The sequence below is a fragment of the Salvelinus fontinalis genome, chromosome 6, assembly GCF_029448725.1.
Source record: "Salvelinus fontinalis isolate EN_2023a chromosome 6, ASM2944872v1, whole genome shotgun sequence".
In the NCBI taxonomy this organism is placed as follows: Eukaryota; Metazoa; Chordata; class Actinopteri; order Salmoniformes; family Salmonidae; genus Salvelinus; species Salvelinus fontinalis.
Genome location: NC_074670.1, coordinates 58,365,621 through 58,380,340, shown reverse-complemented (window position 1 = coordinate 58,380,340; position 14,720 = coordinate 58,365,621). Strand labels below are relative to the sequence as shown.

Sequence of the window (14,720 nt, the reverse complement as noted above, 5' to 3'; positions counted from 1 at the left end):
GAGACACTCACAGAAGGAGACGCACACACATCAGCGTCATGATAATCTCTAAATTAAAAGACAGTTCATGGATTAAATATGCAGGAGCGGGAATCTCGGAGCTGGACGCCATATATCATCAGTGTTTCCCCTATATGCACTTAGTAGCAGCGGTGCGCCACTGCAAAAAAATTTATACAATAATAATTCTAATATAGATGTATAGATGTACAATAGCGCTCCCCCTATGGAAAACAATGATCCTAATCATATTGCCGTTTGTCCCTGTTCATCAGTCTGGATACTCTAAAAATCTCTTCCAATATTCACACCAAAGTACAAATTAGTATGAAGCAATGTCTTGGAACTATAAGCACTATGCTAGTGTTGACATTGCAACATAGCCTCAGTCTCAGCCGATAACATCGTTTTCCACCACGTCTAATATCCCAGCTGCTATACCTTGTCCTTCCCCTAAAAATATAATATAAAGCTATACAGGATGTCTAAGATCAGTCTATTATCTCTCAATGATCTTCCTGGGATCGTCCTTTTTTAAGGAAATGGTGTGCTGTTATGTCAAGGCGAGCAGTTGCTCATCTTATTTTGAACTCTGAATTGAACAAGAGAGAGGTTCGATTCAACATCACTTGAGCTGGTACACAGTAAACATTGATATCAGTGAATAGCCTAAACCACCTCAGCCAAAAGCCAAAGCCTCCCTCTCAATTGTTGATGAAATTCCCCCAGAGCAGAGAATTGTATGAAACTGAATTCTGCCAGTGCCTGCAAGCTGTTGTAAAAATGGATTGGACTGGATGAGTGGATTTTAATTTGCACTGTGAAGAATGATCACTTGCAGGTAAAAGTGAATTAGGAAAAAAGCATCTGTGAGCCTCCAACTATCAGAGTATTTTATAAATGGCTGGAATAGTTCGGTAACTAATGGTTTTGTTTGAAAAATTGTTATCTGTTTTCATCGCCCTAATTCCCCATATAGCAACACAAATATTTCATAAAAAATACAAGTATGATCACACAACAAGGAAACAGCTGAGCAAATACTGTGCGCTAGGCAGCTAAATAGCTAGGTAGCTAGGCAGCTATGTACCTAAGCAGCTAAGTAGCTAGGCATAAATACAATTAAAAAAAATACATTTTTATTGGTCACATACACATATTTAGCAGATGTTATTGCGTGTGTAGCGAAATGCTTGTGTTCCTAGCTCCAACAGTGCAGTAGTATCTAACAATTCACAACAATTAGCACAAATCTAAAAGTAAAATAATGGAATTAAGAAATATATAAATATTAGATTGAGCAATATCGGAGTGGCATTGACAAAACATACAGAATACAGTATATACATATGAGATGAGTAAAGCAGTATGTAAACAATATTAAACATTACTAGAGTGACTAGTGTTCCATTATTAAAGTGGCCAGTGATTCCATGTCTATGTATATAGGGCAGTAGCCTCTAAGGTGCAGGGTTGCGTAACTGGGTAGAAGCCAGCTAGTGATGGCTATTTAACATTCTGATGGCCTTAAGATAAAAGCTGTTTTACAGTCTCTCGGTCCCAGCTTTGATCCACCTGTACTGGCCTCGCCTTCTGGATGATAGCAGGGTGAACTGGACCTGGCTCGGGTGGTTGTTGTCCTTGATGATCTTTTTGGCTTTCCTGTGACATCGGGTGCTGGAGGTGTTCTGGAGGGCTGGTAGTTTGCCCCCGGTGATGCGTTGGGCAGACCGCACCCTCTAGAGAGCCCTGCGGTTGCGGGTGGTGCAGTTGCCGTACAGGCTGTGGTACAGCCCAACAGGATGCTCTCAATTGTGCATCTGTAAAAGTTTGTGAGTGTTTTAGAGGCCAAGCCACATTTCTTCAGCCACCTGAGGTTGAAGAGGCACTGTTGTGCCTTTTTCACCACATTTTCTGTGTGGGTGGACCATTTCAGATCGTCAGTGATGTGTACGCCGAGGAACTTGAAGCTTTCCACCTTCTCCACTGTAGTCCCGTTGGTGTAGTGGGTCAATGTCATACAGGACACAACGTACAGCCATTGTTAAGATAGCTGAAAAGCTTTCTGGTTGCAACTTGCTGAGACTGTGTCTTTAGGTTCCATAATTCACCTCAAATGTCTTCAAAATGATGTACTGTTTATCTCTTTAACCAACAATAAAGTTATCTATTCTCATTCTCAGTGCATATTATATGTATGTCATAATACTATATAAGCTAACATACAGACCAAACAGGAGAATGAACACATCGAATTATTAACATACAGGTATGCTCTCTCTAGCCCTAACGCGTGCTAGCTGTCACTGTCACACACCACCATCAATCCACTTCCCCCTCACACCGCTCTGTCACTCTTGTGTTACTGTCGGCCCTGGCAACGGCAAAAACATCTCCGGCTCCCCCGAGCATGGCACGCGTTGCTAATGGAGATTGGCACATATGCACAATCAGCATTCAAGACGACACAAGCCTGAACCTGTTAGCTAGGTAGAGAGATTGAGAACGACGTGGATGAGGTATGCTACTGTATAGTAACATGTGGATAATCAGCATAAGTAGAATATAAATGTATACAAATGTATATCAAAGCCACTGGTGATTCTTTGCTGATTTTTCCATAACCGGTCTACTGTAATACCGGTGGTCTATTGTAATACCGGTGGTCTATTGTACCTTTTTGCTGTAACGTATACTTTATGTGAAAAGCAAGACACCCACATATTTTTCTTGGAGACATGTAGTCTCTTCAAGCTGAAAAGCAGACAGGGAGAATGCATAAATAGACGTTAGTGTCCATCGTTGTCAACATTCACAGTTGTTCTCTCTCTACAGAGCCACGGAGGCATCCTCTTCCTTAATCTAATAGGCCCAGTGAACTGAGCATGCTTACTAGATGGGCTATCATCAGCAAAAGTGATGCTTTTGAAATGGTTGCACTCAGTCAATCTTGAACAGTGCCTTTTAATAATAAAATAACAAATGAAAAGCAAATGACACAATCGTCTCATTATACAACCGGTGAAAAGTCTCAAAACATCCCGACTTACTTAGTTCCTGACTATATGTAAACACGGTGTCCACACCGCTTAGAGAGATTAGGAAGATTGCTACCTTGCTTTTACTAATAAACCCAGAATAATTTCAAGGAAATGGTGTGCTGTTATGTTAAGGCAAGCAGTTGTTCATCTTATTTTGAACTCTGAATTGAACAAGAGAAAGGTTCAATTCAACATCACTTGAGCTGGTACACAGTAAACATTGATATCAGTGAATAGCCTAAACCACCTCAGCCAAAAGCCAAAGCCTCCCTCTCAATTGTTGATGACATTTCCCCAGAGAAGAGAATTGTATGAAACTGAATTCTGCCAGTGCCTGCAAGCTGTTGTAAAAATGGATTGGACTGGATGAGTGGATTTTAATTTGCACCGTGAAGAATGATCACTTGCAGGTAAAAGTGAATTAGGAAAAAATCATCTGTGAGCCTCCAACTATCTGTGTATTTTATAAATGGCTGGAATAGTTTGCGAACGATTGGTTTTGGTTGAAAACTGTGGTTTGTTTTCGTCCTCCTAATTCCCTGTAGAGCTATATAAATATACATTTTTAAATTACGTATGATCACACAACAACAAAAACTGCTGAGCAAATACTGTGTGCTAGGTAGCCAAGCAGCTAGACAGTTAGGTAGCTAGGTAGCCAAGCAGCTAGACAGTTAGGTAGCTAGGTAGTTAAGTAGCTAGGCAGCTAGGTAGCCAAGCAGCTAGACAGTTAGGTAGCTAGGTAGTTAAGTAGCTAGGCAGCTAGGTAGCTTGGTAGTTCAGTAGCTAGGCAGCTAGGTAGCCAAGCAGCTAGACAGTTAGGTAGCTAGGTAGTTAAGTAGCTAGGCAGCTAGGTAGCTAGGCATAAGTGGGTCATTGTAATACATGACACAACATACAGCCATTGTTATTGTAGCAAGTTGTAACCTGAAAATATTTTCAGTCCAGAATACAGTACCTTGCAAAAGTATTCATCCCCCTTGGCGTTTTTTCTATTTTGTTGCATTACAACCTGTAATTTAAATTGATTTTTATTTGGATTTCATGTAATGGACATAATAGTCAAAATTGGTGAAGTGAAATTAAAAAAATTACTTGTTTCAAAAAACAAAACAAAAAAAACAACAGAAAAGTGGTATGTGCATGTGTATTCACCCCCTTTGCTATGAAGCCCTTAAATAAGATATGGTGCAACTAATTACCTTCAGAAGTCACATAATAAGTTAAATAAAGTCCACCTGTGTGCAATCTAAGTGTCACATGATCTCAGTATATATACAACAGTTCTGAAAGACTGCAACACCACTAAGCAAGAGGCACCACTAAGCAAGCGGCACCATGAAGACCAAGGAGCTCTCCAAACAAGTCAGGGACAAAGTTGTGGAAAAGTACAGATCAGGGTTGGGTCATAAAAAAATATCTGAAACTTTGAACATCCCACGGAGCACCATTAAATACATTATTAAAAAATGGAAAGAATATGGCACCACAACAAACCTGCCAAGAGAGGGCCGCCCACCAAAACTCACAGACCAGGCAAGGAGGGCATTGATCAGAGAGGCAACAAAGAGACCAAAGATAACCCTGAAGGAGCTGCAAAGCTCCACAGCGGGGATTGGAGAATCTGTCCATAGGACCACTTTAAGCCGTACACTCCACAGAGCTGGGCTTTACGAAAGAGTTGACAGAAAAAAGACATTGCTTAAGAAAGAAATAAGCAAACACATTTGGTGTTCGCCAAAAGGCATGTGGGAGACACCCCAAACATATGGAAGGTACTCTGGTCAGATGAGACTAAAATTTAGCTTTTTGGCCATCAAGGAAAACGCTATGTCTGGCGCAAACCCAACACCTCTCATCACCCTGAGAATACACCATCCCCACAGAGAAGCATTGTGGCGGCAGCATCATGCTGTGGGGATGGTTTTCATCGACAAGGACTGGGAAATTGGTCAGAATTGAAGGAATGATGGATGGCGCTAAATACAGGGAAATTCTTGAGGGAAACCTGTTTCAGTCTTCCAGAGATTTGAGACTGGGATGGAGGTTCACCTTCCAGCAGGACAATGACCCTAAGCATACTGCTAAAGCAACACTCGAGTGGTTTAAGGGGACACATTTAAATGTCTTGGAATGGCCTAGTCAAAGCCCAGACTTCAATCTAATTGAGGATCTGTGGTATGCCTTAAAGATTTCTGTACACCAGCGGAACCCATCCAACTTAAAGGAGCTGGAGCAGTTTTGCCTTGAAGAATGGTCAAAACCGCAGTGGCTAGATATGCCAAGCTTATAGAGACATACCCCAAGAGACTTGCAGCTGTAATTGCTGCAAAAGGTGGCTCTACGAACTATTGACTTCGGGGGGGGGGGGGGGTGAATAGTTATGCACGCTCAAGTTTTGTGTTTTTCTGTCTTATTTCTTGTTTGTTTCACAATAAGAAATATTTTACATCTTCAAAGTGGTAGGCATGTTGTGTAAATCAAATGATACAAACCCCTAAAATATCTATTTTAATTCCACATTGTAAGGAAACAAAATAGGAAAATTGCCAAGGGGGTGAATACTTTCGCAAGCCACTGTATGTCTTAGGTTCCATAATTCACTTCATATGTCTTTAAAATGTTTATCTATTTAACCAACAATAAGTTTTCTATTCCCTTTCTCAGTGCATATTACATGTACAGTGCCTTCAGAAAGAATTCACACCCCTTGACTTTTTCCACATTTTGTTATGTTAAAGCCTGAATTTAAAATGGATTAAATTGAGATTTTGTTTCACTAGCCTACAAACAATACCCTATAATGTCAAAGTGTAATTATGTTTTTAGAATTTTTTACAAATTACTAACTCAGTTGCGAGAGAAAGGAAACCGCTCAGGGATTTCCCCATGAGGCCAATGGTGACTTTAAAACAGTTCCAGAGTTTAATCGCTGTGATAGGAGAAAACTAAGGATGGATCAACAACATTGTAGTTACTCCACAATACTCACCTAAATGACAGAATGAAAAGAAGGAAACCTGTGCAGAAAAATATTCGAAAACATGCATCCTTTTTGCAATAAGGCACTAGAATAAAACTGCAAAAAAAATGGCAAAGAAATGTACTTTATGTCCTGAAAAGAAAATGCTATGTTAGGGGCAAATCCAACACAACATATCACTGAGTACCACTCTTCATATTTTCAAGCGTAGTTCAAGCTTTCCAACAGACACTGGGAAACAAATTCACCTGTAGGCAGGCCAATAACTTAAAACACAAGGACAAATATACACTTGAGTTGCTTACCAAGACGACATTGAATATTCCTGGCCTAGTTACAGTTTGAACTTAAAGTGTCTTGAAAATCTCTGGCAATACTTGAAAATGGCTGTCTAGCAATGATCAACAACCAACTTGACAAAGCTTGAAGAATTAATATTGCACAATTCAGGCGTGCAAAGCTCTCAGAGGCTTACCCAGAAAGATTCACAGTTGTAGTAATAACTGCCCAAGGTGATTCTAACATGCATTGACTCAGGGGTGTGAATATTGACAGTACCAGTCAAAAGTTTGGACACACCTAGTCATTCCAGGGTTTTTCTTTATCTTTACTATTTTCTACATTGCAGAATAATACTGAAGATATCAACACTATGAAATAACACATATGGAAGGTAGGGGTGGTATACAGAAGATGGTATTTTACCAAATAGGGCTAAGTCTATATTATGGCAAGAACAGCACAAATAAGCAAAGAGAAACGACAGTCCATCATTACTTTAAGACATGAAGGTCAGTCAATGCTGAACATTTCAAGAACTTTGAAAGTTCCTTCAAGTGCAGTCGCGAAAACGATCAAGTGCTATGATGAAACTGGATCTCATGAGGACCGCCACAGGAAAGGAAGACCCAGAGTTACCTCTGTTCCAGAGAATAAGTTCATGAGAGTTACCAGCCTCAGAAATCAGCAATTAACTGCACCTCAGATTGCAGCCCAAATAAATGCTTCACAGAGTTCAAGTAACAGACACATCTCAACATCAACTGTTCAGAGGAGACTGCGTGAATCGTGGTTGAATTGCTGCAAAGAAACCACTAGAAAAGGACACCAATAAGAAGAAGAGACTTGATGGGCTAAGAAACACGAGCAATGGACATTAGACCGGTGGAAATTTGTCCTTTGGTCTGATGAGTCCAAATTTTAGATTTTTGGATCCAACCACCGTACCTTTGTGATACGCATATTAGGTGAACGGATTATATCTGCGTGTGTAGTTCCCACCATGAAGCATGGAGGAGGAAAGGAAAAGAGGGATACCTAGTCAGTTGTCCAACTGAATGTATTCAACTGTTTGTGGCTGTTCCACTGGATGTCATAAGGTGAATGCACCAATTTGTAAGTCGCTCTGGATAAGAGCGTCTGCTAAATGACTTAAATGTAAATGTAAATGTAAACTGAAATGTGTCTCCCGCATTTAACCCAACCCCTCTGAATCAGAGAGGTGCGGGGGGCTGCCTTAATTGTGATGTCTTCACTATTATTCTACAATGCAGAAAATAGTAAAAAATAAAGAAAAACCCTTGAATGAGATGGAGTGTCCAAACTTTGGACTGGTACTGTATGTAAATTAGATATTTCTGTATTTAATTTCCAATAAATGTACAAACATTTTTTTTTTTTTTTTAACACTGTCATTATGAGGTATTGTGTGTAGACGGGTGAGAAAAAATGTAACGTAATCCATTTCAATTCAGGCTGTAAGACAACAAATGTGAAATAAGTCAAGGGGTATGAATATTTTCTGAAGGTGCTGTATGTCATAATACTATATAATGTAAGCTAACATACAGACCAAACAGGAGAATGAACATATCAAATTATGGTGGTCATTCTTTTAATCCTTTTTAAATAAAGTGTGTTGTGATTCATGTGAAATGTAAATTCATCTGACTAGGCTTTGTATTTACTAGCAGATATCTGCTTTGTTATTACGAAACATGTTCAAATGACTTTTTAACTTGTTGAATTGTTCCAATACTGACCCTGTCTGATGCCAGCCAGGCACGGGTGTCACCAATGCCCTCTTCTCCACTCCCCTACTCCCTCTGATGGTTAAAATATCAATGATATTCAACTTCTAAATAAAGTGTGTTTTAACTTCAACAGACCTGTGTGTTTTCCCCATTAGAATGTCCAGTCATTTCCGTGGCCCTCTCTCTCTCGCTCCTCTCTATTTCTTTCTCCCCCTCCCTCCCCCCTCCTTTCCTCCCTCTCCCTCCCTTCCTCTCTCCCTCCACCCTTCTCTCTTCCTGCCCCCCTCTCTCTCTTTCTCCCTCCCCCTCGCTCTACAGGCTGTGTCTGAACACTCTCTGTGACATTGTTTCATATCTGCCGGCCTAATAAATACCCTGCTGGGATGAAACATCTTTTCCTATTAGAGACAGAAGGATTACGGCAGATCTAGGCTCTGTTTTACAGCAGCGTTGGCTCACCCGTTCACTTGCAGCCGGGGTAAAGCAATTTGGGTTGAATGGTGAACATCTGGTTAGTCCAAGAGAATATGGGAATCCACTTAGGGCAAATTAAAACAAATGGAGAGAAGCACGTAATGATTTCATAAGCAATTTCCCATATTAGTATTTCTAATACTTCACAACGAAAACAGATTTAGCCCGACCCTTGTCTCGCGCATCAATCACGGGCGTTCCAGGAAGTACTCGCTGACTGAACTCACAAAAGGGCATATTCTCAAGTTTCACTCGTGTGCCATTTCCTAAAAGCATTTGTCGATCAGCCTCTCCCCCCACAATACCACCACCACCATCCTCTTAAAGCTAAATTTATTAAATTGTCATTAAATATGCATTTCATTGTTAATCATTTGCATGTGAAGAGGATTAGTTCTTAATTTGCAAAATGACTTAAATCTATCTCTTTACCAAAATAGCCCCTAGAAATTACATTAAACACCATGGTATGATCCATCAAATTTTGGAATGAATGAATGCATAAATCCATAGAAAATATATATTGAAAAGCTTAATTTACATGTATGTCATTCCAGGAAAAGAATGGCCATATGTTCGTGCCAGCTGGCTGTGAGAAGATATTTGCCTGCAATAAAGGTGTTGAAAGTGTAAATGTATTATCACAAAGTATTATTTGGAATTAAATACATGTCCAAGAAAATGTGTTATATCAAACGTAGAGATCTATTCTAGCTCCATAACCGGCCCACCCATGCAACATTAATGCTGAAAATGGTTGGATATGATTGATAAATGGTTTAGAAGAATAAAATATTATCTGCCTCAGAAACCATACACTGCCTTATCTTCCCCAACTTTTTATTAAAACATGTTTGATGCCGGGCCATAAAATATGGATGTAAGGCATCCAACTCACTAACTCCAGCAAACTGTTGAAGTACACATAGAATTCTTCAACAGTGCCGTCAATGAGGCCTGCTGGTGATGAGTGTGGATAGCAAGGCTAGCCGAGGAGCCTCTCACACCCAAGGCTGTCATCTGTAGGAGAGGAAGGCTGATACTAGCCAGCAGGGTAGAAACAATTATGAAGAATACAATGGAAAAATAATCTGTCTAATCTGTGTTCTGAACAGAGAGCTAAAGAGAGAAACAGAGTCTATTCACAAGAGACAAAAGACAGAGAAACCCTAACCTTTAACCCCCATCAAGCTGAGTTAGCTGTTCATAGTCCCATTTAGACAGGGTAAAAAAATCATCCAACTGTCATTCCCCTTCTTGTACTTCACAAAAATTACCTAGTCAGGGTATAAAATATGACGAAATAACATTTCTAAGGGGGACGAGTCGACTTTGACTAAATCGTATTGGCTTATTGATTTCAGAACCACCAACTGCCAATGATATAAAGCTTGTAGGTATCATCGTCCTTGAAACTTGAAAGGCTCAGAATTTCTACTTCTGGATGATCAGACACAAAGTCGGGAGAGACCAGGAGTCGGGTGACGGGGATGGCAGAGTATCCATGCTATCTCTTAGGCTCCAGGCTACCAGTCCGTGTCCTTGTCATGTTTTATTCATCCCCCAACGTATTATGGTGTCTTCCGACTGAAACAGAGATCCAAATCTGCTCCAGCAGAAATATTTAATATCACACCTACTTTCCTCCATCTGCTTAGACACATAAAGAGAGGGTAAGAGAGAGGGGGAGGGACAGAGCTGGGAGGAAGGGAGAAAGAGAGAAACAGAGAGAAACAGACAGAGGCAGAGAGAACAGGAATGAGAGAGAGAGCGAGAGAGAGAGAGAGAGAGTAGAGCGAGAGCGAGAGAGAGTAGAGCGAGAGCGAGAGAGAGTAGAGAGAGAGAGAGCGAAAGGAGAGAGGGATAGGCTTCCCAGGCATCTTCAGAAGACAGCCATTCTGGATTATTAAAAATGAAGCTTTCAAAGAGTTCTCTGCTTGAAAAAGTTGCATGCATCAATTATCTGGCAGAGAGTTAGAGCAGCAGTGTGTGATGGAGAGTGACTTGGAGCGGCTTGTCACATTGCTGAACACAGCAGAGTTACAGAAAGGTCCTCGGCTAGCTGTGACATTTGAAGCTGGTGGATTGTAAAAACTCCCAGTGTGTTTGTCAGAAAATAACAAAAAAGACCACGCTGACTGGTTCCCAGCCCCCCAAGGCCTCTAGGCACAACATTCTGCCTGTCTCAATGTCATTCAGTAATAGGGCACAGAGATCTCTATTGCTATTTGCCATGTCTGAATAACTGTGCCGTCTGAAATAATCAATAGCGTTTTCACCACCATTACACTGTTTATGAGAAAGATAAAAAGGCAGTCGGTCAAAACGATAAGCTATAAACAACCCGGCTGGGACAGAGTCGGAGAGAGAAAGTAATCCAAGTCCAAATCGAAACCAGGAAGTTAGGGGAAATAACTTCCAACAAATCTCTCTTAAACTTCCTGTAACTACAATAAATGTCTCACTTGAAGTTTTACGGTTGTGAACATTTCAAAATGATTATCCTCTCATTTATCTTCCATTTCTATGTTTGAAAAAAATCCATGTTAGCCATCCAGGGTTGTTAAATGTTTTAATAGCATGACTAGTGGGGTGAAAAAAAGGGCCTCCTCATGAATGTATGTGTGATTCTGTGTGCCAGTCCTATCAACTGTCTGCTCTACAAAGCCAGTGGACCTGAGATCCCTACATCACCACGACACTGGCGGCAGGCGGCCAGCTCTCTGCTCGTCACCCCACAGAGCTGAGCTACACCCAACAGCCACCACAGTGATGAACACAATGACATAATAGGGATTCGCACAGGAACTGCCAGGCTTTGATGTAACTGTGACTATTTCTACTGCTACTATTAGGGTGACGACTATAACTACTAATAGTACTACTTATACCTTGGTTCAAATATACTTTTTTTTTTACGTAGCTATCTGAAAATAATGTGCTGTACTACATTGACTAATACTGTAGTACTGTAACTATTAGCCTATAACTATGACTACTATTATTAGCAATCATCATCACAATGATATCAATAATACATATATGAATATTGAACAAAACATATGAATATGGATGCTATACCACACTGTTGTTCGCTGTTAAATAGAGACAGGATAAAACACATGCGAAGCATGTGATTTCTTCTCAGTGATAAAGATGCATCTCCCACCCCCTGCAGTTAGACTCAATGTGAGGTACAGTTCAATGCTTCAACCCTCACACATGCTACACACCCCTCAACACACACACACACACACACACACACACACACACACACACACACACACACACACACACACACACACACACACACACACACACACACACACACACACACACACACACACACACACACACACACACACACACACACACACACACACACACACACACACTTGCGCAAACACACACATATACTCTCTCTCAAACACACACACACACACCCAGACACATAAACACATAGCCCCCTCCCCCCACACACTCTCTCTAACACACTCTCAATCTCTCTCTGTCTGTCTCTCTCTAGAAGTGACAGAAGAAGTGGCGTACCTTTGTTCATGTCAATCAGCTGCTTCTTCTTCTGCTGGCGCTCCTGCTTCTCATGCTCCGCTTTCTCCTTGGCCAGTCGGGCTCTCTTGATCTTCTCCTCCATCTCCCTCTTCTTGTGGTTGTCCTTCACGGCTTCCTGTAGAGGGAATGGACTCACAGGCATGAGGACACATGTTCTACTATAGAAGGTAACTACATACAGTGTCTTGTCTTGAGACTCTTATTGCTTCTCCATTGTCTTGTTTGTATGCCTGACTAATGTCGATGACCTAAGAGTGCATATTGCACAGACACAGTGTGGAGTGTATTGTGAGTCTTCACGACATAGATGGTGGGGAACAGAGTGTGGCACTGCAGTGAACCAATGCAGGAGAGAGAGAGAGAAGAGAAAGAAGAGAGATATCACTCTGCCCTCTTCACTGGCGAGAATGTCACCAAGGTGTCAGGGAAGGGAAGGAGTGAGGAGGAAACAGAAAACAGTGGGGGGTATCTCCTGTTGCACAGGGCTGTTCTGACACCAGGGGAGAGAAAGGGGGGAAGAAGACACTACCACACGAGCTTTGGAGCCCACAAAGGTTCTCTCACCCCAGGCATGTGGCGCAGGCATGACATACCTCTTCCTGGAATGTGTGTGAGTGTGCGTGACTGGGTGCATGTGTAAATGTGCATGCATGTATGTGACTGTTCAGACATTTGTGGATTTGCAAGTGTGTGTTTGTGCATGTCTGCTTGCAAGTGTGTGTGAGTGCCTTCTTGCGTCCCTTGTCCTCCTCTGTGGTCTGATATAATGAACGTTGACAGACAAACATCCCCTCCCCGACTAAGACTCAGGTATTAGGGTGATTGTGTGGAAGGAACAAGTAGCTCATCATGCCTGTCAAAAGTGGGGCCTTGGCTCCCAAGTCCAAGGACAAGAGCCCCCACTGTCACTGTCTCCTTGTGAGATGACAATGATGAAGAGACAGAGAGTGAGGGGGCGGGGGGTGGAGAGAGAGAAGGAGGAGAACAAGTCACACACAGGCAAAGAAAGAATGAGAAAGAGAGAGAGACACAGAAAGAGAGAGAGACACAGAGAGAGACAGAGAGAGAGACAGAGAGAGAGACAGAGAGAGCGAGAGAGACAGAGAGAGAGAGAGAGAGAGAGAGACAGAGAGAGAGAGACAGAGAGAGAGGGCGAGAGAGACAGAGACAGAGACAGAGACAGAGAGACAGAGACAGAGAGACAGAGAGACAGAGAGACAGAGAGAGAGAGAGAGAGATAGATAGATAGATAGATAGATAGAGAGACGGAGAGAGAAAGTGAGAGAGACAGAGAGAAAGTGAGAGAGACAGAGAAAGAGAGAGACGGAGAGAGAGAGAGAGAGAGAGAGAGAGAGAGAGAGAGAGAGAGAGAGAGAGAGAGAGAGAGAGAGAGAGAGAGGGGGCAGGGGGGTGGAGAAAGAGAAGGAGGAGAAAAACTCACAAAGGCAAAGATAAAGAGATACATATAGAAGGAATAATGGAGAGGGAGAGTGACAGAGTGAGACACCTTCCTGGACAAAACGTTCCACTGTAATAGTGAAGGTGTAAACTTGGCAGTAGAAAATCTTAACAGTATATTTGACCTCTCAGCTTCCCTATAAAATCTAAAAATAGAATCTCAAATAGAAAAAAAATCTCAAAGAAAATGAACAACGACAAATGGTTTGATGAAGAATGCAAAAATCTAAGAAAGAAATTGAGAAACCTGTCCAACCAAAAACATAGAGACCCGGAAAACATGAGTCTACGCCTTCACTATGGTGAATCACTAAAACTATACAGAAATACTCAACGCAAAAGAAGGAACAGCACGTCAGAAATCAGCTCAGTGTAATTGAAGAATTCATTGACGCTAACCACTTCTGGAAAAATTGGAAAACACTAAAACAACAACACAAAGAATTATCTATCTAAAATGGAGATGTATGGGTAAACCCCTTCCCCGATCTGTTTGACTCCACAACAAAGAACAAACAGCAAAAACATATACATAGTCAATTACAAATCTTAGAATCAACTATTAAAGACTACCAGAACCCACTGGATTCTCGAATTACCTTGAATGAACTACTGGACAAAAAAAAAAAACCTCCATGTCCGTTCTGATCTTAGTTCTTTTGTAATTTCTTTGTTTTATGGTCAGGGCGTGAGTTGGGTGGGATATCTATGTTTATTTTTCTATGTTTTGATTTTTAGTTTGGCCTGATATGGTTCTCAATCAGAGGCAGGTGTTAGTCATTGTCTCTGATTGGGAACCATATTTAGGGAGCTTGTTTTCTATTGTGTTTTGTGGGTGGTTGTCTTCCGTGTCTGTGTGTTCCACACGGAACTGTTTCAGTTTGTTATTTCACGTGGCGTTTATTGTTTTGTTTCTGTGTTCGTTTGTTTCAATAAAATATATTATGGACACATACCACGCTGCGCATTGGTCCGACATTTCTTACTCCTCCTCAAATGAGGAGGAGGACAGCCGTTACAGAACCACCCACCAACAAAGGACCAAGCAGCGTGGTACCGGGAAAAAGCAGCAGCAGCAGCGATCGCAGGACTCTTGGACATGGGAGGAGATTCTGGAGGGTAAGGGACCCTGGGCACAGGCTGGAGAGTATCGCCGCCCAA

General features: G+C 41.5%; 1 protein-coding gene across 5 annotated transcripts in view; it reads right to left on the bottom strand.

Moving 5' to 3' along the window:
- Positions 1 to 14,720, bottom strand: part of diaph2 (diaphanous-related formin 2) — a 727,774-nt gene that overhangs the window by 97,387 nt on the left and 615,667 nt on the right. For all 5 annotated transcript variants that reach the window (XM_055927231.1, XM_055927234.1, XM_055927235.1 and 2 more), the window contains one exon: positions 12,081 to 12,216. In XM_055927231.1, coding sequence (XP_055783206.1) covers positions 12,081 to 12,216 — 136 coding nt within the window. The remainder of the gene's footprint in view (positions 1 to 12,080; positions 12,217 to 14,720) is intronic.